This window comes from Hyaena hyaena, unplaced genomic scaffold (genome assembly GCF_003009895.1).
Source record: "Hyaena hyaena isolate Hyena2069 unplaced genomic scaffold, ASM300989v1 scaffold_38, whole genome shotgun sequence".
NCBI lineage: Eukaryota > Metazoa > Chordata > Mammalia > Carnivora > Hyaenidae > Hyaena > Hyaena hyaena.
This window is the reverse complement of record NW_024080670.1, coordinates 3,614,418-3,640,174: the sequence shown is the minus strand read 5'-3', so window position 1 is coordinate 3,640,174 and position 25,757 is coordinate 3,614,418. Positions and strand designations below refer to the sequence as shown.

General features: G+C 56.6%; 2 protein-coding genes across 7 annotated transcripts in view; one reads left to right on the top strand and one right to left on the bottom strand.

Moving 5' to 3' along the window:
• The window catches only part of SPTAN1 (spectrin alpha, non-erythrocytic 1), a 63,005-nt gene extending 56,220 nt beyond the window's left edge, over positions 1 to 6,785 (top strand). For 4 of the 5 annotated variants that reach the window (XM_039229476.1, XM_039229475.1, XM_039229473.1 and 1 more), the window contains 11 exons: positions 36 to 112; positions 624 to 833; positions 1,070 to 1,366; positions 1,774 to 1,886; positions 2,261 to 2,278; positions 4,740 to 4,794; positions 5,152 to 5,348; positions 5,514 to 5,567; positions 5,652 to 5,798; positions 5,874 to 6,021; positions 6,322 to 6,785. In XM_039229476.1, coding sequence (XP_039085407.1) covers positions 36 to 112; positions 624 to 833; positions 1,070 to 1,366; positions 1,774 to 1,886; positions 2,261 to 2,278; positions 4,740 to 4,794; positions 5,152 to 5,348; positions 5,514 to 5,567; positions 5,652 to 5,798; positions 5,874 to 6,021; positions 6,322 to 6,447 — 1,442 coding nt within the window. In that variant the 3' untranslated portion in view covers positions 6,448 to 6,785. The remainder of the gene's footprint in view (positions 1 to 35; positions 113 to 623; positions 834 to 1,069; positions 1,367 to 1,773; positions 1,887 to 2,260; positions 2,279 to 4,739; positions 4,795 to 5,151; positions 5,349 to 5,513; positions 5,568 to 5,651; positions 5,799 to 5,873; positions 6,022 to 6,321) is intronic. The other variant, XM_039229474.1, reaches the window with a different exon arrangement.
• On the bottom strand, positions 4,943 to 25,225 carry DYNC2I2 (dynein 2 intermediate chain 2). Of its 2 annotated transcripts, XM_039229477.1 has the most exons (10): positions 25,040 to 25,225; positions 14,102 to 14,350; positions 10,069 to 10,178; positions 9,427 to 9,584; positions 8,745 to 8,854; positions 8,124 to 8,291; positions 7,746 to 7,978; positions 7,311 to 7,468; positions 6,878 to 7,112; positions 4,943 to 5,056 (listed from the first exon to the last, which is right to left on the bottom strand). In XM_039229477.1, the coding sequence occupies exons 1-10, from the start codon at positions 25,223 to 25,225 to the stop codon at positions 5,029 to 5,031; spliced, it is 1,635 nt and encodes a 544-aa protein (XP_039085408.1). In that variant the 3' UTR covers positions 4,943 to 5,028. The 2 variants fall into 2 exon arrangements, with proteins under 2 accessions (XP_039085408.1, XP_039085409.1); XM_039229478.1 differs by lacking the exon at positions 4,943 to 5,056 and having other exon boundaries at positions 6,783 to 7,112.
• Between the last annotated feature and the right edge of the window lie 532 nt (positions 25,226 to 25,757).

Sequence of the window (25,757 nt, the reverse complement as noted above, 5' to 3'; positions counted from 1 at the left end):
GAAGGCTGGCCTAGAACCCAGACTTGGTTTCCCAGGTGAGAAGGAGAACAGCCTGAAGACGGACGATTACGGCCGCGACCTGTCTTCCGTGCAGACTCTCCTTACCAAGCAGGTGAGTGGTGGCCCCTCGGTTGCCTGACTGAAGCGTGTGCAGGTAGCGCCTCCTCACAGACTGGTTCGCAGAGACCGCCCCAGGGCCTCAGCAGTGCGCAGGGTGCGGCTCTGGGCCTCGGGGCTTCCAGACCAGGCATCGTGCTCCAGCCCCACCGCAGGGCGGGCTCTGGACCTGACGCCCCAGAGGCGTCTGACTGAGGTTCCAGAAAGCCAGGGTTGATGGGGAAAGTCTTCCCAGAGGGGAGCATCTCAGCGAGGTCCCCAAGGGTAAACTGTAGGCACTCGTTCCGGGGAGAGAGAGAGCATGGCACAACAGGGGAGCCCCCCGCCTCAATCCGCCCCTGGGGCGGGAAGCTGTCAGGAGAAGGTGGGGACTCTGGGCTGACCGTCCGGCTTGAGCAGCTGGCCAGACAGACTCTGGTGCCCTCGAGCTGAGGCCCCCGGAAAGGGCGGGGTCCAGCGTCCCTGCCAGACCTGCGGGTTGGCTTACCGTGAGCTCCTCGTTCCAGGAAACCTTTGACGCCGGCCTGCAGGCCTTCCAGCAGGAGGGCATCGCCAACATCACCGCCCTCAAGGATCAGCTGCTGGCCGCCCAGCACATTCAGTCCAAGGCCATCGAGGCCCGGCACGCCTCCCTCATGAAGAGGTGGAGCCAGCTTCTGGCCAACTCGGCCACCCGGAAGAAGAAGCTCCTAGAGGCCCAGAGTCACTTCCGCAAGGTAAGCGGCGGGGTCCCGGGGCAAACCCACCGCGGCACAGACCTGCTGCCTCGGGGCGGAGCGGGGCAGCTCGCCCCCTGCTGCCTTTGCCTCTTGGGCTGCCGCCCGTTCACGTGCCAGGAGGGAAGAAAGTCGGAGGCCTTTTGTGGAGTGGGGGCACCGGCTCCGGGACCCCCCAGAAGCACCCCTGTCTTTCCCGGCCTGCGGCCCTGCTGACCCGGCTGCTTCGCTTTCAGGTGGAGGACCTCTTCCTGACCTTCGCCAAAAAGGCTTCTGCCTTCAACAGCTGGTTCGAAAACGCCGAGGAGGATCTGACCGACCCGGTGCGCTGCAACTCCCTGGAGGAGATCAGGGCCTTGCGCGAGGCCCACGACGCCTTCCGCTCGTCCCTCAGCTCCGCGCAGGCCGACTTCAGCCAGCTGGCCGAGCTGGACCGCCAGATCAAGAGCTTCCGCGTGGCCTCCAACCCCTACACCTGGTTCACCATGGAGGCCCTGGAGGAGACGTGGAGGAACCTGCAGAAGATCATCAAGGTGCTGCCACCACCCTCCAGGGCTGTCGCCGAAGCGCAGGGGGCTGGGGGGAGGGGTTTCACTTCCAGAAGCCTCCGCGGCTGCCTGCCAGCAGCCCACACGAAACCATCTGTCAGTCCCTTCCCTCGCCTCTTGCTGGAGGTCGTCAGGGGGCCGGTGAGGAAGAGCCAGGGACCCGAGTGTTCTGAGCTCCCTGCCAGCTCCCCTCTTCGGGTCGAGGTCCTCACACCGCACTCCCTGCCTCCCTGAGCGACGGTCTCTGGTCCTGTTCGGCTTCAGAAAACTGAAATTCCGAGGCCGCTGGTCCCTCCCGAGAGCAGACCATCCCCACCTCCCCCACCCCTCCCCAGAGCCAGTCCCAGAAAGGCCGGCACCCCTGACACGGCATCCCCTCCGTTTGGGCCCAGGAGCGGGAGCTGGAGCTGCAGAAGGAGCAGCGCCGGCAGGAGGAGAACGACAAGCTGCGGCAGGAGTTCGCCCAGCACGCCAACGCCTTCCACCAGTGGATCCAGGAGACCAGGTGCCGCCGCCGCCGCCGCCACCCCCGCCCCGGGGTGGAGGGGCGCTCGGGCAATAAGGAAGGAAGGGTTAGGGGCACGCCCTGGTCTGGCTCCAGCTGGAGGGGTGCGCAGAGTTCCTAAGGGTCAAGTCGCTGGTGGTCCTGGGTTGGGTGGGACCATGCATGGCGGGCGGGCCGTCCTAAGCCCTAAGCAGCGCAGCAGGGACACCCGGTACAAGGTCGCATGCAGTGTAGGTATTGACGTTCTTGCTTTTGTTTTTCTTTTCTTTCCTGTGTCTCTCTCTGTCCCCCCGGCCCCCCCACCCCCCCACCTCCCGACTGCTGATGTCTGGATGCCATCTTGTCTTGCGGCTGCTTGGATCCCGTCTGCACAGAACGTATCTCCTCGATGGGTTAATATTGTCTTCTTATTTCTCCGGGCTCGTGGTGTGGTGGTCTCGTGTGCTTGTCCCCTGCCCTCTGTCCCCCCGTTGGCCTGGCTTGCAGAGGATCCCAGGATGGGCCTTCCTGCCTCAGGCGGCCTGCACTTCCCACTTCCCCTGTCCCGCCCTCACCCCACCTCTGTCCCCGTCCGCCTACAGGGATTGCGTGCCTTGCCCCACAGCCCGTTGTCCCTGACAGCCTGTGGTCTGGGGAGGGGAGCCACTCCCACCTTCCTGTTGAGATTCCAGGGGTCCTCTCGGAGGGAATGTGACCAAGCCAGAGGGCCAGAGCTGGAGTCCAGAGCCTCTGAGAATCCCTGTGCCTGTTCAGCCAATGGGATTTTACTGGACTTCTCTTCTGCCTCTTTTCCCCTTGTGTCCAGTGGGACCAGATTTAGCTCCTAGGAGGTCACGGTCATGAAGTAGGAGCTTCAGCTGGTACAGTGAGTTCCCAGCTGTGCACGGACCCCTCCCCCAGTGCCCCATACCCCAGCTTTCCCAGGGGAAGGGGCACAGCATCGGTTGCCCTAATAGAAGGCAGAAGTGCCGGGGGTTTCCAGAGGGGGAGAGACAGGGCTTGGGAGGGGCCTCTCCTCGAGGCTGGGGCCTCTGCCTGGGTCCATCACCTGTGCGTTCTCGAATCCCCAGGCCCCTCTAAAGCCAAGGTTTAGGGGACCTCAGTGGCTTAGACTAGCATTCCAGGGGCTCTACAGACAGGTAATTGGGGTGTCTGAGTATGGCCGTGGGAGAAACAGGCCCACACTCAACCACCCACGCTGGAGGCAGAGGGGGTCAGGATTTAGGGGTTACACTTTCTAGCTTGAGTTGATGAGCCACCTGCCATCCACTCCCCTCCCCAGCCCCGTGGCTGTGTCTACCAATCCAGTCTTGTCTCCGTGGGTGCCGTGCTGCCCTTGCCACGTGGCTCCTCCCCAGCCCTGTCCCGTCTCGCTTGGTCCCATTGTGAGCTGCCCCGAGGTCGCCCGTCCTCCCCGGCGGCTCAGCCCCACCAGGTCCCTGCCTGGGCGCCAGGTTGCCCCGCCTGTGCACTGCCAGCTTGGGCCTCGTGGCGCGTGTCTGTCTCGGTCTGCTCTTGCCTGCCCGCGCCTTCGGTGTATTCATTTGGTTTCTTTTCTTTGACTAGCATAGCGTATCGTCGGGTCATTCGTGTCTATCAGTATGAAGTTGGGGATGATCTGTCTGGAAGGTTTTTCTCCTCTTATTTCTCTTCTTACCTCACTGTGGTTTTACCAATGCACTCTTGACTTCCCCAGGCGGCTCCGCTTTCTGACTAACCCACCGCCCTCGGCCGCTTGGGAAGGAGGGGTCTGCCCTCCTCCCACTGCACCGGCACCCAGCCTCCTGCCCCCGGGTCCTGGGGGTGTTGCTTTTCTCTGGGGGACATGGAGTGACTGTGAGTCTGACCTGCTGGGGTAGGAGGAAGCCTGGTGCCTTACCTTGCTCGAACACTATGAACTTGGGGAAATTTCAGAGCTAAGCCTGGCTCGCTGGGTGTTGAAAGGGTAGGTTGGGGCATATGTGGGTCCAGGGGAGGCTGGGCTAACATCCCACTAAGGACATGCGCACAGTGTGACTCGTCCCTGCACGTAACCCCAACTCGTGGTCTCCGTTCTCTGATGGCCGCCTGTGACCTCACACTGTAACATCAGGAAGATGGAGGCTCCCTGCTGTTCAGAACTTGGTCCTGTGTCGTGGACCCTGAATCTGAGGCTTAATCACAGCCACCTCTCCCCTCGGGATAGAATTAGAATCGCTGTCAGACCCCAACTCCGGTGATGATGTCTTAGCACCCTGGCTTCATGTCTGAGGGGTCCTCTGACCACATCTTCTCCACTGTCACCCCCTGGGATGTGGCCCCTCCTCAGGGACCTGCAGGAGACTCCAGGGATCTCTAGGGGCGGCTCTCCGTTTGTCAGCCCCTCCTCCCGAAGGTCTCTTGGGTGGCAGGCTCCAGGGTCGCTCAGAGTGGCCTTCTCCCCAGTGACTGCAGAGGTGGCATGCTGTCAGGCCCGCAGCCCCTCCCTCGGTCATCCCACGAGGGAACTTCGACTCGGTTCTTAGGGCGTCCCTTGAGGGCCTAGCTTGGGTCCAGTGCCCTGTCCCAGCCTGGTTGGGCCCTGGCCTGGGAGCAGGCTGGGTGGGGCTCGGCCCTGGCCCACCAGGTGGCCCTGGGCAGGTGACTCACCACCTTGGGGCACCAGCTTGCAGTCTCTGAACCCGGAGGAATACTGCCCGCCCTCCCCGGCTCCCAGGGCCGCTGGGGAAAGGATTGCCAATAGCGGGTTTCGCTTTCTTAATAAAAGACATTCCACACACACAAAAAATCAAGATGGCGGGTACAGTTAGCTGGGGATAGTTAATTTCAAGCTCCCATTCAGGTCCTCCTGCTTCACTGTGCTGCTGTGTTTAGGTCCTGCATGGTGGAAGAGTCGGGGACCCTGGAATCCCAGCTGGAAGCTACCAAAGTAAGTGCCCCTCTGGCCCCTGGCTTCCAAGTCAGGCGTGACGTTAGGCTGGTTCAGCACCCGTTTTCTCTTAGCAGAAAGCAGGCCAGGACCCCGTCGTTCACCTTCGACTCCAAGGCCCCCTGGAGTCTTGAAAGAGAGTCCTTTGGTTCTTACCATATAGTTTTCCTGGCCGGTCTACCCAGGGCTTGTGACGGATACTGAAGGCCTTCCCTTGGTGGAGGCTGTTGGATTTCACGTCACCGTTCCCGTCCACGTGGCCCTGCGGGTGTCAGGCCAGGAGGGCTGCTGAGCAGGCTCTGGGGCCTGGAGGCCAAGCTGAGAGCCTGTCCCCTGCCTCTTTGCCTCCCCCCTCAGCGCAAGCACCAGGAGATTCGAGCCATGAGAAGTCAGCTCAAGAAGATTGAGGACCTGGGGGCAGCCATGGAGGAGGCCCTGATCCTGGACAACAAGTACACCGAGCACAGCACCGTGGGCCTGGCCCAGCAGTGGGACCAGCTCGACCAGCTGGGCATGCGCATGCAGCACAACCTGGAGCAACAGATCCAGGCCAGGTACCTGCGCCAGGCCTGGCAGCAAGGGCGAGGGGGGTCTTGGTCACCTCAACAAAGCCCCCCCCCCCCCAGCACACACCAGCCACTGTACGGGGATGGAGGAGGACGTGCCACCTGCCAAATGGGGTGGAAGTCCCTGTCCCTAACTCCATGATGATCTTCCAGGAACACAACAGGAGTGACTGAGGAGGCCCTCAAAGAATTCAGCATGATGTTTAAGTGAGTATGCCCCCCTCCCCCGGCCGGGCAGGCGGGCTCAGCCCCGGGGCCTGGGTGCTGAGCGGCCCTCCCTCTGTGCTGTAGACACTTCGACAAAGACAAGTCGGGCCGGCTGAACCACCAGGAGTTCAAGTCCTGCCTGCGCTCCCTGGGTTATGACCTGCCCATGGTGGAGGAGGGGGAGCCAGACCCCGAGTTCGAGGCAATCCTAGACACTGTGGATCCAAACAGGTGAGCTGTAGGGACAGTGCTGGCGGCGGCTCTGTTTCCGGCTCCCCCTCGCTCACTGCCCTCGCCCCTCCCCAGGGACGGCCACGTCTCCCTGCAAGAATACATGGCTTTCATGATCAGCCGCGAAACTGAGAACGTCAAATCCAGCGAGGAGATCGAGAGCGCCTTCCGGGCCCTGAGCTCCGAGGGGAAGCCTTACGTAACCAAGGAGGAACTGTACCAGGTCTGGGGCTCTGCTTCCTTACCCTGGGGACAGGGGGTGAGGTTTCTTTTGAAAAGTAAAGCCTGAAGTTGCCTCAGGGTCACGGGCAGGAGGAGTCCAACTTAACAGACTTCCCTTTTGAGCCCTCTGTTGGGTGCAGGCAGTTTATCCCCCTTTACGAATGAAACTCACTCCAGGCCTGTCCTAAGCAGCTCTTAGAACTGGCTGCAGGCTCTGGGCAGGGACGCTCCTGCTGTGTCCCCCCCCCCCCCAACCTGGGTCAGCGGGCTGGGCTGACAGGTGTGGGCCCTTCCCCTCCAGAACCTGACTCGGGAACAAGCCGACTACTGCGTCTCCCACATGAAGCCCTACGTGGACAGCAAGGGCCGCGAACTCCCCACCGCCTTCGACTACGTGGAGTTCACCCGCTCGCTCTTCGTGAACTGACCCTGCTCCTGGCCCCGCCCGGCCCGCTCCGCCCGCCCTGCCGTTGCCTTGCTGCATGTCACCTCCTCTCTGTGCTCTTAAAATATTCCAGTGTTCCTTTCCAGTGTGAGCTTAAGTCCGCTTAGCCTGGGAGAAGACTTAGTAGAAAATGGTGCTTCGATAAACCGCTTCTGGTCAAGTCGCACTTGCCCCGCTGCCATGGGGACCCCAATTCCCTCCGTGAAGCCCGCTGCCCCATTCCGACTTGAGCAATCTCGGCAGCGGGCCGTTCCCCTCTTGTTCTCTCCCCTCCCTTTTGTTTTCACGTGAAAGACAAATAAATGACGACTCCCCCAGAAGCTCGTGCCGTCTTCATTCCGTCTCCACTAGAACTCCGCAGCCCGACCCGCGTGGGGCCTGTCCACCCCCCCACCCCCCCAGGTGTCCTCACGTGGCCACTTCTGCCGCCAGCTGCTCCAAGTCCTCGGTCTCCCGGGGTCCTTGTTCGGTGAACTCGGTGCTCAGCTGCCACACCTTTACGGTGCCCTTGGCGTCGCCGGCGGCCAGGAGCTGAGTCTGCTGGGGATTGAACTCAAGACAGTAGACCGGACTTTTATCCTGGGTTTGCCTGATTGAAACTGTGGGTTTCTGGGAGCTTTTCTGCAGATCAAACAGCTGCACATCACCTGCAGGGGGAGAGGTTCGTGGGATAAGAGGCCCAGAACAGTGGCCTGTGCGCCGGGAAGAGAAACTCTACAGGCCACGGCACGAGAGAAGGTTACCCACCTGGCCTGGCCCTCCCTCCCCCTGCCCAGCTCAGAATGCCAGTACGTGTTGGGCCCACGTCACTTAGATGGATCTAAGCCTAGTGTCCTATTTCCTACCTTCCCCAGAAGCAGCCGCAAACACCAAGGGGCGCACTGGGGACCAGCGCACGGCAAACAGGTACTTGTGGGACAGCTGCAGGGAGGCCAGGGGCTGGGCCTGCAACATGGAGTACAGGTGAATGTGGCCGTCGGTCCCCGCGCTCAGGAAGAGATTCCTAGAAGGATGCAGGGCAGAGAGCCAGGCAAGGGCATGAGTGCTTGGGGGTCCTGGTCCACTGGGGCCTTCCTGCCCAACGCCCCCCCCCCGGGCTGTCACGCTCCCAAAAAGCCTCCCTTGGACCCCCAAACTGGGGGTCCCCTTAGGGAGAGAGGCCAATGCCCTGGAGCCAACCACCTGAGCACCGGATACGGGGGCTCAAACGGAGAAGATCTGGGCCCAGGCCAGACCGCAGGCCCCGTAGGCAGTTGTATGGGGTCCCTTCCCCCTCCTACCTGTGGAAGGGGGAGCAGCTCACAGAGTAGATGGGACCGCCATGGGGAGAGAAGGTGAACTGCGCAGGGGCCCGCAAGGGCACAGAGCTAGGTGTCCGCGTGAGCGCAGCCTCTTCCGCCGCCAGGGAACACTTGAGCGGGAAGCCGCCTTCCGTGCCCAGAACAAAGAGGCTGGGGTCAAAGCTGGAGAAAGCCACCGCCGTGACGCCCACCTCGGTCTCCCCCCGGGGAGGCTGTGGAGAAATGAACCGGCAGGGCAGACAGAGCTGAGGAAATCCAGTCACCCCAGTGGGTGCCGCGGGACCTCAGCTGGTAGCACTGCTGCCGCGCCACCTGCCATCGCCCGCCGAGGCTCCCTTGCGGAGGGCTCCCACGTACCTTCTTCAGCTTGGTGTTCCTGGGGAGCTGCTGCACGACCAGGGCGAAGCCCTCTGTGAGCTGCAGCTGGCCCGCCCCGACCCCCTGCCAGAGCAGCGCCTTCCCGTCTGTGGCCACACTCAGCACCTGAAAGCGGTGGCGGTGCCGTGGCTCCGGCAGCCAAACCACCTGGGGCAACGGCACGGGACCAAGGTCAAGAAAGAGCTACTTGCTATCCAGGCCGCCCCCACCTCCCAGCAAGCCCGGGAGTCCCCCTCATCCCCAACCACCCCTCCTCTTGCAGGAAGACCAAAGGGAGAATTCTGGGGGAGGCCGGGAACCGCCTCACACACCTGGGGGCAGACCCGAGGGTGCCGAGGTCCCTCCCCGAGACTCCAGGACAGCTGGGAGCCCCTCATGGCCACTCAGGAGTCGGGGGAGCTGGGACCAGCCCAGGGCCCAGGGGTGGCAGGGGGCCGGGGAGCTGAGAATGCTGAAGGCAGATTGGTGACCTGCCGTGGCTGTGCGAGCAGCCTCCCTCTCCCGGTTCACCTCAAGGAGCGGGCCGGCGACAGCTCGGCTCAGCTCAGTGATGGGGAAGGTGCCCCCTCCCCGTCCCCCACCGCAGCCCAGTGCTCTGACCTGGTACACAGGGTCGGTGTGCGTGTCGTCTGTCAGGCCCGTGCGCCACAGCAGCGGGTCCTCGGGATGGCTCACGTCCCACACCAGCACCTCGCCGCTGTACAGCCCGCCTGCGGGACCAAGCACTCCCGGACAAGAGCTGGCACACACGCGGTGACCTGCGGCCCCGACCGAGTGCCAGCCCCTCCCGCGCAGGGAGCCAGGACATGGAGCTGCTTCCCCAGCGCCGCCCTGGGGAGGAAATGTCCTGCCCCCCCCCCACTCCAGCCTGCTGCGCCCCCACCCACCCTGGGAAGTGGCTGCCACTGCCAGGCTGCTCTCCCACCTGATGCCCTGCCATGCCCTCCAGCACAACCCCTTTCCCAACACGCATGACTTCTGTCACCACTGACAGCTTCCCAAGGGTGTCCATGTTGCCCTGCCTCTCGTCCTGACCAGGCTGCACCCCTGCATGACCCACACCCCATCAAGACTTAGCGAGGACCCACTGCAGCCACCTCCTCCTCCCTCATCTCCCCCTCCAAGCTCCATAGGGCACAGCCCACCCGGCATCCTCACCTGAGCCCAGGGGGTCAGGGCCCCTGCGCCCCAGAAGACCTAACCCCGCCGTGCCTATGGGCAGAGGGCCCAGTGCAGCGCTCACCCATGGGCACCTGCACAGGGCGGGGAGCAGAAGGCTCACCTGCGACGTGGGACGGCTGCGTGGGGTGGAAGGCCAGGCACATGACGGCGCTGGGTGCCTCCACCACTGCCGACGGCTGCCGGGGGCTCAGGCCTCGCCTGTCCAGGTTCCAGGCGCACACGAAGGCCTTCAGTGTGCTCCAGTCCCCGTCGTCCAGCCTGCACGGGGACATGCCTGAGCTGGCTCTGCCCCAAGGCCAGGTTCTCGTCCCCACCCTGCTCCTGGTGCCTGAGCCGCCACCCACCCACGCCCCCCCATCAGCCTGCGTCCCCATCACACCCAGCACTGTGGCCTGACCTTCTCTAGGAAAGGATTCCCGGGAACCAAGAGGGGTCCACACAATAGCAGGGTCGGGGAAGCATGGCCCATCAGGAAACATGGCTCACAGAGAAGAGGGGGCAGGCCCAGGGCTCAGCACCCCTCCCCGTACTGGCAGGTGGGCGCCAGACTGCTGGCTCTAAGCCCCTCCCTCCCCTCCTCTTTCCAGCCAACCTGGTGCCCAGGCAGCCTGGAGAATAAAGAGACTCCCAGAAGGGCCAAGCTCCAGGCCAACCTTCACCACACAGACGAGGAGAAAGGGGCATAGACCAGAGTCCGAGGGCCCCCCCACACTGCCCCACAGCCACCCCTGCTGCCACTCACCGGCCATAGGCACAGGCCACCACAGAGCCGGTGGTGTTCCAGGAGATACTGGTCACATGCAGACCCTGCCCTTGGGCTGGGGGGTAGCCCAGGGTGTGCAGACACGTAACCTGCGGGAGACAGACCATGCCCAGCCCTGAGCCCCAGAGCCACCCAAACGGTGGCCTCGTAGCCACCTAAAAACACTACATACAGGCTCAGACCTCCACAGCCCCACCCAGGTCCACGGCCCAGTCCTGGAGGGAAATGTGGAGGCTTTTTCCCAACACCACCCCTTCTAGGATACTTCCAGAAACCCAGAAGAAAGGATCTTACGAATTGAGACAGATGCCAGGTTCTGGATCCAAGTATGACCCTGTTCTACACACGATTTCAAGAGCTTTGGCTTCTGGAACTGGATGGTGGCGATAGCACAGCAGCGTGACTGTACTCGACGCCACAGGGCTATACACTTGAAGATGGTTACAATTTGGGGGCACCCGGGGGGGCTCAGCTGGTTAAGCGTCTGACTTCGTCTCAAGTCATGATCTTGCAATCCGGAGTTCAAAGCCCCACATCGGGCTCTGTGCTGCCTCCCCAACTCTCACTCTCTTTCTCTTAAAAATAAATATTAAAACAATTTCTTTTAATGGTTACAATTTTATGAGTATTTTACCACATTAAAAAAAATTTTTTTAAGCCTCTGGCATCTTTTCTCTCAGCCCGTAGCAGCCTGACATGCCGAATGAGAAGGCTGGCAGTGCTGGCCACTGTGAGCCATCAGCCCCCTGGGAGGGGATCTGCCGCACAGCTCAAAACGGCTGTGAAAAGCTGCAAACGCCTTGACCTCATAACCCCACATAAAGAAACCATCCAATGGAAAGACTCTAACGTGTAAAAAGCTGTATGGTGGGAGCCACCGCGCGGAAACAGTCTGGTGGGTCCTCAAAAGACAAAGCAAGGAGTCACCACATGGCCCAGCAGTTCTGCCCCTCGTACACACCCAAGAGCTCGGACCACACTCATTTACAGGAGTGCCCGGCTGGCTCCATCTGTGCAGCGGGAGACTCTGCATCTTGGGGTCATGAGTTCGAGCTCCACAGTGGGCACAGAGATTAATTAAAAATAAATTTTTTTTAAAAAGTTATCCAATAGGTCAGTGGTGGAGGAAACTCAAAAAAATGAATCAGTATGGTTACTTAAAAAAAAAAAAAAGACTGGCACAAAGGGTGAACTGACCTGCAGGGAGAACGCACCTGGATAAACCTGGCTCAGAAAATAAAGTATATGGACGAGACATTAGGTGGTGTTTTTTTTTATTTATTTATTTTGAGAGAGAGAGAGAGAGAGAGAGTGTGTGCGCGTGAACAAAATAGGGACAAAGGGAGAGGGAGAGAGAGAATCTCGAGCAGGCCCCACGCCCAGTGCAGAGCCTGATGTGGGGCTCGATCTCATGACCCTGAGATCAATAGTCAGAAACCAACAGTCAAATGCTCAACTCATTAAGCCACCCAGGCTCCAATCAGGAGCTTTAAAGGGACAGGTGTGAAGTTTCCACAGCAATCTGACAGCACAGAACGGCTTCGCTCCGGACCAGAAAAGACTTCAGGACCAGTGGCCGCGGCTCATAGCTGCCACACACGTGTGAAACAAGAGGGAGGAGAGGGCAGAGTCGGGAGGCCTGACTTTCCAATGGGAGCCCCTGGGTGATCTCTTCCTTAGCTCCAATTTCTAAGTTCCCACAAGGCTGTCCCAGTGCTTTTAGAATTCTGACGTTGCGGTTTCTCATTACGAGCAGCATCCCAGCCTCTCCAGAGGTGCTGCAGCAGGGCCAAGGACAGCGATGAAATGTCAAGGCCAACACCTTGACAGCAGACACAGAGACAGAAAAAGCCCATAGCGGCCAAAACCAGAATTCCAGTCTGAGGGAATCAACAAAGAACTGACGCAAAAGAAGACGTGGGAGGGGAGACTCGGGGCAGACGGCTAACGCCCTCCTCGGCCCACACCAGCGCGCCCCTAAGACTCGGAGCCACCGGGCCAGCTCCCCAGGCTGCCAATCAAAGGTTGTGGTGCGGCCTGCTCTCCCGCCTGTCCTCCCACCTCCAGAGCTGAAGCTGGGGCGTCCACCCACAGGGGACTCAGATACAGGACGGCATGGCCGTGCAGCGGGACACGGCGCGGCTGCAGGGACGCCCACGGCACATTGGTAGGAATCGACACGGAAAGCTCTAAGTGACAAAGGTCATACAGAAAATGTACAGCGCTTTCCAGTTGTTTAAAACGTTCTCAGCGACAACACTAGTAACAGTGCTTGTTGTGCATGCAGCAGAGGGAAGCCTCTGGAGGCGGGTGGCTGTGGGAACAGTGGGCCCTCCCGTGGGCTGCGTGGTGCATGTTCTGTGCTTCTATACTGACCGCACTGGTTATAATGAACATACGTTGCTTCTGCAGTCAGAAAACAGATATTTTTGTGGGCGCCTGGGTGGCTCAGTCGGTTAAGCATCTGACTTCGGCTCAGGTCATGATCTCACGATTCGTGGGTTCGAGCCCCGCATCGGGCTCTGTGCTGACAGCTCAGAGCCTGAAGCCTGTTTCAGATTTTGTCTCCATCTCTCTCTGTCCCTCTCCTTCTCATGCTCTCTCTCTCTCGTTCGTTCTCTCAAATATAAATAAACATTAAAAAAATTTTTTTAAAGAAAACATTTTTTAAAGGGAGAGAAAGTAATACACACTTGGACCAAGTTAATCCACAGAAACGTGGGAAAGCACTAATGATAAGGAGCAAAAGCTTAACCTCTCTAAGTGCAACTGTAAAGGCCGGGCACGAGGTAGGGCAAGGAGGAGCTTCCAGGGAGTCAGCGGCCGCCCCCTCGGCTGTGGCCTCGGAGTGATTTGGAGGATTTCCCTCCAACAAACTGATCCTCCCATGCCTTCCAAAGACTTGGTGGGAAGAAGGGGGGGGGGGGCTAGAACAGGGCTATGACCTCTGAACACATAGTTATTCATCTGCTTCTAGAGAAAGAAAGCAATGTATAAAACAAAAGTTGGTCTCAGAACTCCAAGGCTCCCCAGTCAAGGGCACGTAGCAGTCACCTAACCTGAGGAGCAGCCTGTCCACGCCGAGGGATGGGGGGGGCGGGCGGTGCTGAGGCCCAGGATGGAGCAAAAGCCAAGAGCCCTCCAGTCATCTCAAAGCCTAGCCGGTCTGTGCAGCCGGACACCTGAGTGTACGGGGGACTCCGAGCTTAGCCCTGGAGACACTGACGTCCCTAGAGCACGGTAGTGAAACCAGACAGATCTGGGCTCAAATCCCAGCGTGGCCCGTTACAGCTGTGTGACCATGGACAAGTCAGTCAGCCACTCTGGGCCTCGTCTATAAAACAGAGATCCTGGGGCACCTGGCTGGTTCAATTCGTTAAGCATCCGACTTCGGCTCAGGTCATGATCTCATGGTTCGTGGGTTCGAGTCCCGCATCGGGCTCTATGCTGACAGCTCAGAGCCTGGAGCCTGCTTCAGATTCTGTGTCTCCCTGTCTCTCTGCCCCGCCCCTGCTTATGCTGTCTCTCTCTCAGAAATAAATAAAAACATTTAAAAAATAAATAAATAAAAATAAAATGGAGATCTTAAGGGTACTGCCTCATGCAGCTGTGCTGAGGAGTGAAAGAGACGGCACCACGAGCCCTCACCACGTGGTGCAGGGGGAGACAGAGCTGAGCAGGGGAGGGAATCCAGCTCAGAGTCAGCCTCCCCACATGCAAGCCTTGCCTCTGCTGCTGACTAGCTCCATGTGACCACAGGAGGGTCCCTTCAACGTGGCAGTCTCCCACTGCCCAGCTGTAAACGGAGGGAACTACAAACCTACTTCTCAACAGCAGGGAAGGCTTGGTACTTACTCTCCTAAAACTCAGCTCAGCACCTGGCAAAAGGTAAGAGCACCATGAACGCAGTTACTATTACTGCTATTAACAGACTCTGGCGTAAAGGGCTGAAAACGGGGCCGAGGCTCAAGCTGAGGCCGAGGAGGCAGGCGTCCCGGCTGCAGCTCCCTACCGTGGGCTGCTGCTCTGTCCAGTGCACCTCGAAGCCATCAAAAGCGTGGCTCTGCCAGTTCTTATTCAGCTCTCGAATGACCATGGTCTCCACCCTCCGGAGAAAGGCTGCAAGCCCGGGGCTGTCGTGCTGGGCCGCAGAGAGTGCACCGCCCGGCACAGGGGCCTCGGTCTGCACCTCGGCGTCTGCATGCTTCCGGGTCTGGACAGACGCTTCGGTGGTGGCAATGCTCGCTGTCTGGCAACTTTTCTGCAGAAAATCAAACCCAGCGGTCACCGGTCAGCGCCCCCTGCCCAGGCACTCTGTTCCCTCTACCGAACAGCACCCCTCCCATGCCCCGCTTACCCTCGGGCCAAAGGGCCTCTGGTCATCCTGTCCACCCCAGTTTGTCCCTTTGCTCTTGTAACGGGCTCACCTTTCAAAGGAGGCGCCCGATCTGTGCGCAGTGGGTGAAGATGATCCCTCCACCCTCCTATGTGCACCTGGACTCAGCGAGTGGTTCAGGGCCGGCCAACGTTCCCAGTGAGACCCTGAACCAGGACTTTCGGTGACACTAGGACGCTATCTGGAGGGGGCGCTGGAGTGCCCTTCTGAAGGCTGCCAGCAGTGAGAATCCTGTAACAGCACGGCCAGCAGCGGTCATCTTGGCCAGCACACGCGAGCACCGCAGAGCTGGCCGCCAGCGGAATGCCTCCGGCATCTCCCTCCCTTAGCAGCCCCTTCCAAGGTGCCCCCCACGATCGAAGGGAGCAGGTGGGTCTGTGATGAGCTAGTTGGTAGAAGGCAGGCTTCTTCCCAGCTGCCCCTTTTCTCCACCCTGCCCTGTCTCCAGTTCCTTGCGGTCTAGCTGGCCACAGGGACACCAATCAGATCAGGGAAGGAGCTACCAGCCTCCCTTTCTTACAGACAGGACCCATCATTTATCACGAGGGGCCCTCTATTCGCAGACCATCATCCACAGGAGCTCTACTCACACGGCCCCTCACCAGGCACCTGAACGCACAGGCCACTGGCGAGGCCCGGAACCCCTGTGCCCCTCCCCCACCCCGCTCAGGCCGGAGGGCAGGGCTGGGTACCAGGCCAGCGCTAGTGAGCCTGAAGGAGGGGAGCTGGCCCCACACAGAGGCAGCTCTTGCGAGAACATGAAACACCTATCCCCATGCTCCCTTCACGTTCCACTAAATCGTCTTTGCTTATCCACCTCCCATTACACGGTGAGCTCCTCCAGCATCAGAACCCTGTCTGATGTCTATACCCGCAGCACTTTGCTTGCATGTATTTGGCACATGGCACAAGCCCATTTAGATGAGATATATATACATATATTTTTATATTATCTCCACCACACTGTATATGTTATATTGCATATACATATATGGTATATATATGTTACATATATACTATTTACATAGATCTCCGTTACACCACACACACACACACACACACACACACACACACACATTATTTACTGAGCATCCACTTGCCAGCACAGTCTGGGTACGATGGATACAGCAGAAAACAAAACGTGCAGGACCCGCGTGCCCGAGGACCCTCCACGGGGGTGGGGGCACACGAACAAGAAACAACCCGCCAACTCCCTACGGCGCCGAGTGCAGCACGTGTGTGGGAGAGAAGGGAACAGCCAGGGAGGCCTCTGGGGTACTGGCACTTGAGCTGAGGTGTGAAGGGCGAGGGGAGAGCTGCCGGAGAGGGTCCTGGACGGGCAGGGGGAGGCCAGAGCGAAAGCTTACAGCAGAAAAGGTTCCGTGCTCAGAGACTGGACGGCAGGCGGCGTGCCCGGCCACAGTGGGTGAGGAGGGCGGCGCGTGCACAAGGGCAAGGCCGGGAGGTGTCTGAGAGCCACGCCGCGTGGGCCGCGTGGGCCGCAAGCAGGGCCGTGCCTCTCTGGCTGCTCGGGGAGAAGTGAGGAGCAGAGGGCAGGTTTGAGAACCATGGAATGGGATGGCAACTTCTGGGAGAAGAGACACGAAAGCAGCTCTCCTGGGCCTCGTTCAGACTGAGACGCCTCCCTGCCACACACGTGGAGGTGTCAAGGATTCCCAAGAGCCTCGCAGGGCGTGAGGCTCTGGAGAGCGTCTGACAGAGACGGGGCCTGAAACCCCAGCACGGAGTCATCCACCGAGGGAGTGTCCCCACTGAGGAGTCCATGGATGGGCATGAGGCTCAGAAAGTACATGGGCTCAGGGCGCCGGGGAGGCTCAGGTGGCTAAGTGTCCGACTTCAGCTCAGGTCAGGATCTCACAGGTCATGGGTTCGAGCCTCATGTTGGGCTCTGGGCTGAGAGCTCGGAGCCTGGAGCCTCCTTCGGATTCTGTGTCTCCCACTCTCTCTCTGCCCCCTCCCCTGCTCATGCTCTGTCTTGCAAAAATAAACAAAATGTTAAAAAAAAAAAAAAAAAAAAAGAATGAAAGTATACAGGGTGAGCCAAAATTCTAAGAGACTATGGGTGAAACTCAAACTTCCAGAAGCCACAATTATGATAAGAGTGTCAGTCACTAAGTGCTGACTCAGGCACTGTCCCCAAAGTTTTGCCCATATCTTATTCATCCTCACAACCATCCTATGAAGAAAACCCTATTTTTACATTACTAACGTTGACACTGAGGCACAGAGAAGTAATTCACCCAAGGTCACAGAGCAAATAGGTGACCACAATGGGGCTTGAATCCAGGTAGTCTGACCCATGACACTAAACTCTCAGTCATGATGTTGTCACCCAGTCTAACATCCTGGCCACTAATCACGTCAAATGAACTCAGAAAAATGTTTCTAAAAGAATGTTACCCCTTGGGGCGCCTGAGTGGCTTAGTCGGTTAAGTGTCCGACTTTCGCTTAGGTCATGATCTCGCGGTTCGTGGGTTCGAGCCTCGCGTCGGGCTCTGTGCTGACTGCCAGCTCGGAGCCTGGAGCCTGTTTCAGTCTGTGACTCCCTCTCTCTCTGACCCTCCCCTGCTCACGCTGTCTCTCTCTCTCTCTCCTAGAAATAAATAAACATTTAAAAAATAAATAAATGTTACCCCAATGTCTTAATGTAAGACAAAAATGTACACAAGAGATAACAAGCTGTTATCTTTCCATCTACTTCCATTAATATTTCTTAGCCACTTGCTTATTCAGACAAATAACAAATGTCAAAACACCAGGGAAAATTTATGGAGAGGAAAGAAAACCTTAAAGCCAATGACACACTGTACCCACAATGTTTTCTGTGAGTTGGTAGGAAACTATCATTATTCTTTTTTTGCTCTGGGACACCTAAGTAGTTCCCGTGGTTCAAGATGGGAGTTTCTGGCCCGACCCTGATCCACCCTATACATCCCATCCCATCTGCGGATGAAGCCCCAAAGCCTCCAGAGGGAAGGGCTTGCCTACGGCTACCCCGTAGAGACTGATGCCTTCTGTGCCAGGCAGTGTGTGGCTGGGCTGAGGCTCCCGAAACAAGCCCTCTAAGACGTCAGAGGAGAAGTCGGGGCGAATGGGAACCTTGCTTCCTGGGCCTCAGCAAGGTCGAGAGGGAGAGTGTTAGGGATGCTGGGCTCCCACACCTCAGAGGCAGAGGCGCTACAGGGGAAACAGGAGGGACTGGGACCAGACTTCAATCACACTGGGAGGTGTGGCCAAGGGCAACAACAATTCCCAAACCCAGATCACCAAGCTCCAGGCTCTGGAGTCTGAAACCCCAGTGGCCTCCAGCAGAGAGGAAGGCAGTGAGATTCAGGGACCAGAGCCCAGGGTGGGAGCCCAGCTCTCCTCCCCCAAGAGACCCTGCAGACACCAGAATGTCAGGACTCCTGCCCGAGCCACCAAACGTGTCCCAGTGCCAGGACTGTAGCTTCTGCCTGGATGAGAAGTGGACATGAACCTAGGCTGGGCCAGTCAAGCTCTCTCAGGGAAATTCAATTCACCACAAAGACCAAGATTTAACACGTTAGATGGCATGTGCCTGGAACTGAAACCAGGCAACGTGGGCCCTGACAATTAGGGCCACAACCAGGAGACAAGCAGAGACAGGCCCCAGGGCAGGGGATCCAGGGTAGCATCAGAGCTGAGGGCTGGAGGACCCCCAAAGCTTCCTAGAATCCTCAGGACCAGCTGCACCTAGAGGCCGAGACACCCCGGCATCCTGAAGAGAAGGGCCTGACAGGCGCTGGTTTGGGCTAGTTTCTGTCGCTTGCTACCACAGTCCTACACTGACCCTAGGAAGGCTCCCTGACTCCCAGACCAATGCCCCTCAGCGCCTCACTTCTGAAACAATGGGTCTCAACCTGGCATCTAGGACTGGCCGATCAATTTCAGGAACACTGATCATGATAGAGGAAAGAGCCGCACTGGGTCAGGTGATCAGCCACCACCCCCGGCCCCAAGGGGTGTGTTGAGAGAATGAATACTGGGCTCTGCCCTGCATTCAGGCTCAGAGACTGACCAACGTCAGGGTAACTGTGCTCCTGTGTGACTCAGTCATTCAGAAACCGGCCAGCCAGAAAAACCCATTCGGGGGGTATCACTATGAGGCAGGCCAACATCAAAGTCAGGACTAGAACAGTCACTTTCTTATTACATATTTACATTCTAGGGGCACCAGCCTGGCTCAGCCGGTTAACTGTCTGACTTTTGATTTCAGGTTAGGTCATGATCTCATGATGTGTGGGATCAAGCCCCACATCAGGCTCCACTCTGACAGCACAGAGCCTGCTTGGGATTCTCTCTCCTTCTCTCTTTCTGCTCTCAAAATAAACAAACTTAGGTAAGTAAATAAATACACACATACATACGTAAATACTTACATTCTAGGGGTGCCTGGCTGACAGGGCAGAGCCTACTTGGGATTCTCTTTTCTGCTCTCAAAATAAATAAATAAAACATTTAAAAAACAAATACATTCTAGGGGCACCTGGGTGGCTCAGTCGGTTAAGCGTCCGACTTTGGCTCAGGTCATGATCTCACAGTTTGTGGGTTCGACTCCCACGTTGGGATCTGTACTGACAGCTAGTTCAGAGCCTGGAGCCTGTTTCAGATTCTGTGTCTCCCTCTCTCTTTGACCCTCACCTGCTCACACTGTCTCTATCTCAGAAATAAATTTTTTAAAAAATTTTTTAATAAAAAAATAAAAGCAAATACATTCTAGGGGCGCCAAGTTGGCTCAGTCAGTAGAGCATGTGACTCATGATGGTGGGGTCAGGAGTTCAAGCCCTACACTGGGTACAGAGGTTATACAATTTTATACATTCTAGATCTCCTTGACTCTACGATGTATTGGTTATAAAACATTCCAGTTATTTAATAATAGCTCTTTAGGGGAAAACTATATTAAATACACAAATCATTTGTGAGACCACTGATTTTTAAGATGTGTCCTATGAATGAGGAAATACTTCGCCATCCAGAAAGAATGTGTCTTTGAAGCTCTGAGATGATGTGTGGCCGGAGGCCAAGCCCCCATTAATCCCTAGGGTAGTAACCACTTCCAGCAAATACCAGAAGCACATTTCATTTCATCCTCCCAACCAGCCTGAGCCAGCACATCTGACTCCAGAGTGGAAGAGGACCTCAAAGACCATTCTAGACCTGAATTCTCAAGGGGCAGGCCTCTGAATGACCCCGAAGCTTGCTAAAACACAAGCGCCACCTCCGGCAGCGGGGCTGAGTGTGCGCCTTGTTAACAAGCCCCCAGATGATGCTGATGCTGCAGGTGTGGAGGGCTGTTACTCAGCCCCATTTGTAGCTCTCACCCATTTGTATGCTGCCCAGAGCCACCGCCCAGGGTCCATCACCTCTCCCCCCCTTCACAGTGCAGACGGTGCTCACACCCCCCCCCACACACACACTTCTACCCCCGCTACTCTGGGAGCTGGGGCTTCACCTGGGGTGGGGTGAGATATGGTTCATCCCAGAGGCTGAGGGATGCCAGCAAGCCCACCTGAAGGACGCTGCTGGGCAGGTGCGGCGAGCAGGGCCCGCCGCCGTCACTTTGCCACGTCCAGAGGGCCCACCCCCGATCCTCCTTTCCAGGATTTCCCTTGTCCTCAGGTTGCCGTCACCCCTAAGGCCTCCCCTCTACCCCCTCCACCTCCTTCCCCATCGAGTCCTGCACACACACCTGATGAGAATGCAGGGGTGACAGGAGGAGAGAGGCCTGAGTCAGCGGCTCTGTGCACAGGCTGCACACCCCATGTGCAGGCACCACCACAACTTGACCCAGGTGTGAGGCACATTCGCAGCTGACGAGCAGACAAGGTGAGACGTCTTGGACGCAAAGTTGAGCTGAATGGTTTGTTTTTTTTAAATATTTCTTTACTTTTGAGAGAGAGACATACAGTGTTAGTGGCGGGGAAGGCAGTGAGAGAGGGAGACACAGAATCTGAAGCAGGCTCCAGGCTCCGAGCTGTCAGCACAGAGCCCGACGCGGGGGCTCGAACTCACACACCGTGAGGTCATGACCTAAGCCGAAGTTGGACGCTTAACCGACTGAGCCCCCCAGGCGCCCCAGCTGAGTGGGTTTCATGACAGGGTGCGGAGAACTGTCTCACCAGAGGCCTCCGAGAACGTGGAGTGACAGTGCAATCTCCTGTTTGTGGGAACGCGCCTCCTGAGTCCATCAGCGCAACAACTAGCTACTCAAAGGATGACATGGAGCCAAGAGCCAAACAAGAGGGCAATGCCAGACGTTTCCACAGGAGCTGGGAGACGCCATTAGGCTACAGCACCTTGGAGCCGCAATTACTGCAGGCTACCCCGGTGTCATCTTGGTCCTTTAGTGTCTTCTCATGTCGCTCGGGGAAAAAACCTAGTATCGAAAGTGACAAGCCCAAAGGTAGAGAACCACAGAGTTTCTTCTCCTTGAAAATTTATGAGAGGCCAGACCCCAGGTTACAAACAAACATCTTCCAGCAGGGGGTGACATACGCTACAGAAGCCACCAAGGCGATGGAGCAGCAGCCCATCGAGGGAGGAGGAGGAGCGGAGGAGGAGGAGCCCATGGGGAGGCAGCTCAAACACTCAAAGCCTCAAAGCAGGAGGGGAGATATGCAGCCTCTGTGGGATGACAGCACACAAGAAAATTATCCAACCCAGCATTTCCTGGGTGGCTTTGGGAGGTGCAGAGGTACACAGGACCCACGCCCTGCCCTCCGGGAGCTCACAGTCCAAGGCAGACAGGCCTGAAAGTCCAAAACGCATCACGTGGAGAAAAAGTTCCAGAACTAGAGAGTGGTGATAGCTGCACATTGTGAATGTCCTTGACACCACTCAGTTGTACACTTAAAAATAGTAAAATTTGGGGGCATCTGGGTGGCTCAGTCGGTTAAGCGTCCAACTTTGGCTCAGGTCATGATCTCACAGTTTGTGGATTCGAGCCCCACGTCAAGCTCTGTGCTGACAGCCAACCAGCTCTGAGCCTGGAGGCTGCTTCGGATTCTGTATCTCTCTCTCTCTCTCTCTGACCCTCCCCTGCTCGTGCTGTCTCTGACTCTCAAAAATAAATAAAAAACATAAAATACACACACACACAGGGCACCTGGGTGGCTCAATCGGTTAAGCGTCTATCTTCAGCTCAGGTCATGATCTCACACTTTATGAGTTCAAGCCCCACATCAGGCTCTGTGCTGATAGCTCAGAGCCTGGATCCTGCTTCCGATTCTGTGTCTCCCTCTGTGTCCCTCCCCTGCTTTCACGGTCTCTCTCTCTCAAAAAAACAAATATTTTAAAAATTATATTTATGTAAGTACATATAATTCTAAATACATATCATTATCTTATTATTATATACATATATCCATCCACCCTCAGGAAGTATTCTAACAGGGACCCATTTTGCAAAAGAAGAGATCACGTGACTGGCCCAAAGCCCTAAAGAGGTTGTACATCTGGGTCTTGAACCAAAGTCCAGGACCCTATCCCTCTGTGAATAGATTTGAATATGACAAGAAAACCCAAGTCAGGCCAAAGGCCATTAATATTAAAAAAAAAAAAAAGGGGGGGGCGCCTGGGTGGTTCAGTTGGCAGAGCATGAGTCTCCTGATCTCAGGGTCGTAGGTTCAGGCCCCCTATTGGGTGTAGAGATTACTTTAAAAATAAAATCTTAGGGATGCCTGGGTGGTTCAGTCAGTTAAGCAGCCAACTTCAGTTCAGGTCATGTTCTCGTGGTTTGTGAGTTTGAGCCCCACGTTGGGCTCTGTGCTGACAGCTCAGAGCCTGGAGCTTCCTTCAGATTCTGTGTCTCCCCTTCTCTCTGTTCCTCCCATGCTCATGCTCTGTCTGACTCGCCCTGTCTCTCAATAATAAATAAAAATGTTAAAAATTTTTTAAAGAATAAAATAAAATAAAATCGTATTAAAAAAGAAAAAATAATCCATCAATGGAACATGAATGTCCATTACAACACTGCACCACTACATGGACCAAAGACCACTGTCCCAACTTTTCCAAAAAAAAAAAAAACTTAAAAAAAATTAAGAAACTGTATTTAAAAATTAGCTAGAACACTCATCACAGGATTTACTGATAAGAAAAACATTGTAGGGGCACCTGGGTGCCTCAGTCGGTAAAGCATCCGACTTCGGCTCAGGTCATGATCTCACGTCCATGGGTTCGAGCCCCGTGTCGGGCTCTGTGCTGACAGCTCAGAGCCTGGAGCCTGTTTCAGATTCTGTGTCTCCTTCTCTCTCTGACCCTCCCCTGCTCACGCTGCCTCTCTCTCTCTCTCAGAAATAAATAAAACATTTAAAAAAAATTTTTTTTAAAGAAAAAAGAAAAACATTGTAAACTGCCTAACAACTCATCAAAAGAGACTGGTTAAATAAAATGAAGTTATTAAAAAAAATCTTAAACATGGAAGTTTGTTCAGGATGTATTAAGTGAAAAAACTGAGTCTATGAAATGTTGTGCACAGCGTGATTTCATTTTTATTTTAAAAATGGGGCAGGGGCGCCTGGGTGGCTCAGGTGGTTAAGCATCTGACTTCAGCTCAGGTCATGATCTTGCAGTCCACGGCCTCGAGCCCTGCATCGGGCTCTGTGCTGACACCTAGCTCAGAGCCTGGAGCCTGCTTCAGATTCTGTGTCTCCCTCTCTCTGTGCCCTTCCCCTGCTCACGCTCTGTCTCTCTCTCTCAGAAATAAAACATTAAAAAAAATTTTTTTTAATGGAGCAAAACAGGTACAAATCAAATTGCTGGGGAATGGAGTGATTTTTATTTCGACTACATTTTTTTTTTGTCATATCCAGATTTTTTCTCAATTTTGGACACATAACTGTTATAAAGAGAAAAAGCTATTTTGGAAAAAGCCATTTGCCTCCTTCTTCCAACCCTTGCAACATTCTTACAACTTAACAAAAAATCTCCTTCCGTGAGACAGGAGATGCTAGTTCAAGGGAACCACCATCACAGTCGAAAGCTTGCACCTGGGGGCGCCTGGGTGATTCAGTCGGTTAAGTGCTGACAGCCAGCTCAGAGCCTGGAGCCCTTTTCAGATTCTGTACCTCCCTCTCTCTCTGACCCTCCCCTGCTCACGCTGTCTCACACTCTCTCTCAGAAATAAATAAAACATTTAAAAAATTAAAAAATAAAATAAAAAAAAAGCTTGCACCTCAAATCCTAAAATTAGCTCTCGGAACCTCACAGGTTAAAGCTGTCCTCCCAAGAAGACGAACCTGCCTCAATTCCATTCTCTGTAAGACGAAAAAGACTGACTTGGTGGTTTCCAACCTAAAGTCTTCTAAAATCTGAGTCTTCCCAGCAAGCAAGAGCTGTGTGATAAGGATGGAAAGCTACTAAAATAGCCACTTTGCTTTTCACTAGAACCATGTCGATGCAGCTGGTCAAGTGGGGCGTGCTTTACAGGCGGGTCAAATCCAGGCTTGAGACCAGAGGCAAGAGTAAGAGACTTCACTGGAAAGCTCCCTTGCGTCCGGGAGGACCTAAACTCTGCAGATTTGGTCACTTAGGCAAGCTAAGCCTCGGTTTTCTCTTCTGGTAAACGTGCGGCACCCTACAATGCCCCCCCACACCCATTTTCACCCAGGAGCCGCCAACGTCCCTACGATGATCTGAAAGGCACTACCTGACCTGCCTCTGCTTACCCTCTCTGACCTCACCTGGGACCACACCTGGGACCATTTCCCCCTTCTCTCGCTCCTCGCCAGCCTCACCACCTCCTCAAAACACACATGATCTCCTCCAACCCCAGGGCCTTTGCACTTGCAGTCTGCACTGCCTGGCGGTTCTACCTCAGGTACCGGCTTGTCTAACTCTCTCACTCTTCCCGGTCTTTGCTCAAACGTCACCTTCTTAGTGAGGCCCACCCACCCTCTCACTCACTCTCCAAGCCGGTCCTTCTGATCCGTCGCCCTTCTTTTGCTTTTGTCCATGGCACTCCTCGCCCTCTGACACACGACATGATTTACTTATTACATAAAACGGCTACGGTCGGTGCCCTGCAAACAGCCCCATGTCAGCTCCAGGAGGGACCTCATTCACTGACGGGTCCCCCGCGCCAGCACGGGTCTTGGCACAGGCCCTCAAAGTCCGCACAAAGACCCCTCGGGGGAACACCTGGCACCCGGTAGCCCTGCCTCTTCAAAAAGCCTCGTTTTGCGTGCTTTTCATTAAACTACTAGAAAACCGGCGTGTCTCGACCTCAAATGCACTTTGTTCTTCTTTTGAAAGAAAAGTTAGTTTGACGCCTAAAAACTGCGGTTCACGCAAAAGCCTTCAAAACATAGGGTCTAAAGAAGTTTCTAGGAAAAGCCCTTTTGTTGTTGAGTCTGGGGGGAACTGGCACGAGAATGCCGCAGGGTTGGCCTCCGCGGGTTAAAATACGCACATAAAACGGGGGGCCGCCGGAACCTGGCCCGGAGGCCGCGCGCGGACGGACCCTCGCCCTCCCGGCCGCGTCGCCCCGAGTCGGGCCCGCGCCCTCACCGTCTCCCGGCGGATGCCCTGGACGCCCCTCCACTGCGAGGGCACAGACGCCACGCCCAGGGTCTCGTCCTGCAGCGGCCCCGGCCGCCCGGGCCCCCCGGCGCCCGCAGCCCCGCCTGTCGCCAGCGCCTCAGCTCCCGCGCTTCCCGCCCGGCGGAGCTGCCGGGGCAGCGCTCGGGTTGCCATGGAGATGGCGCCGCCCTGTCGCGCCTGCGCACTGCAACGCGACCTTCGCCCCGGCGCCTCCAGAGCGGAAAACTAGCGAGGTGAGGCTGTCGGCACCATTTTTAAGTAGGTCAGACCGCCTCCTCCAAGACCCGAGAGAACAAGATAAATTATTCTTTTTGGCCAGTGTGCGACAAACCTGGCCAGTTTTGGATACTGCGTCCCCAGCAGGGGCACGCTTGAGCATGCGCGGCTACCCCTGGCCGGGAAGGGAACTGCGGAAGTGCGGCACCGCGCCAGGCTCAAAGATGGCGCTGGGCGGCCGGGCGCGGAGGCGAAGACTGGAGGCTGCGACCGGGGCGCGCCGATGAGTTGTGGGGCCTGGCGGTGCCCGGCTGAGAAGTTGGGTGCTCCCGGCAGGTCTCGCTCCAGTTGGCGGCCACTTCGAGGCCTGGTGCTCGCTATCTGATCCTCAATTTCTGCCTCAACAGAATGGTGATTTAAAATATCCATATGCGGATCTGGAGTTTGGTTGGATCATTGGAAGGCCCAA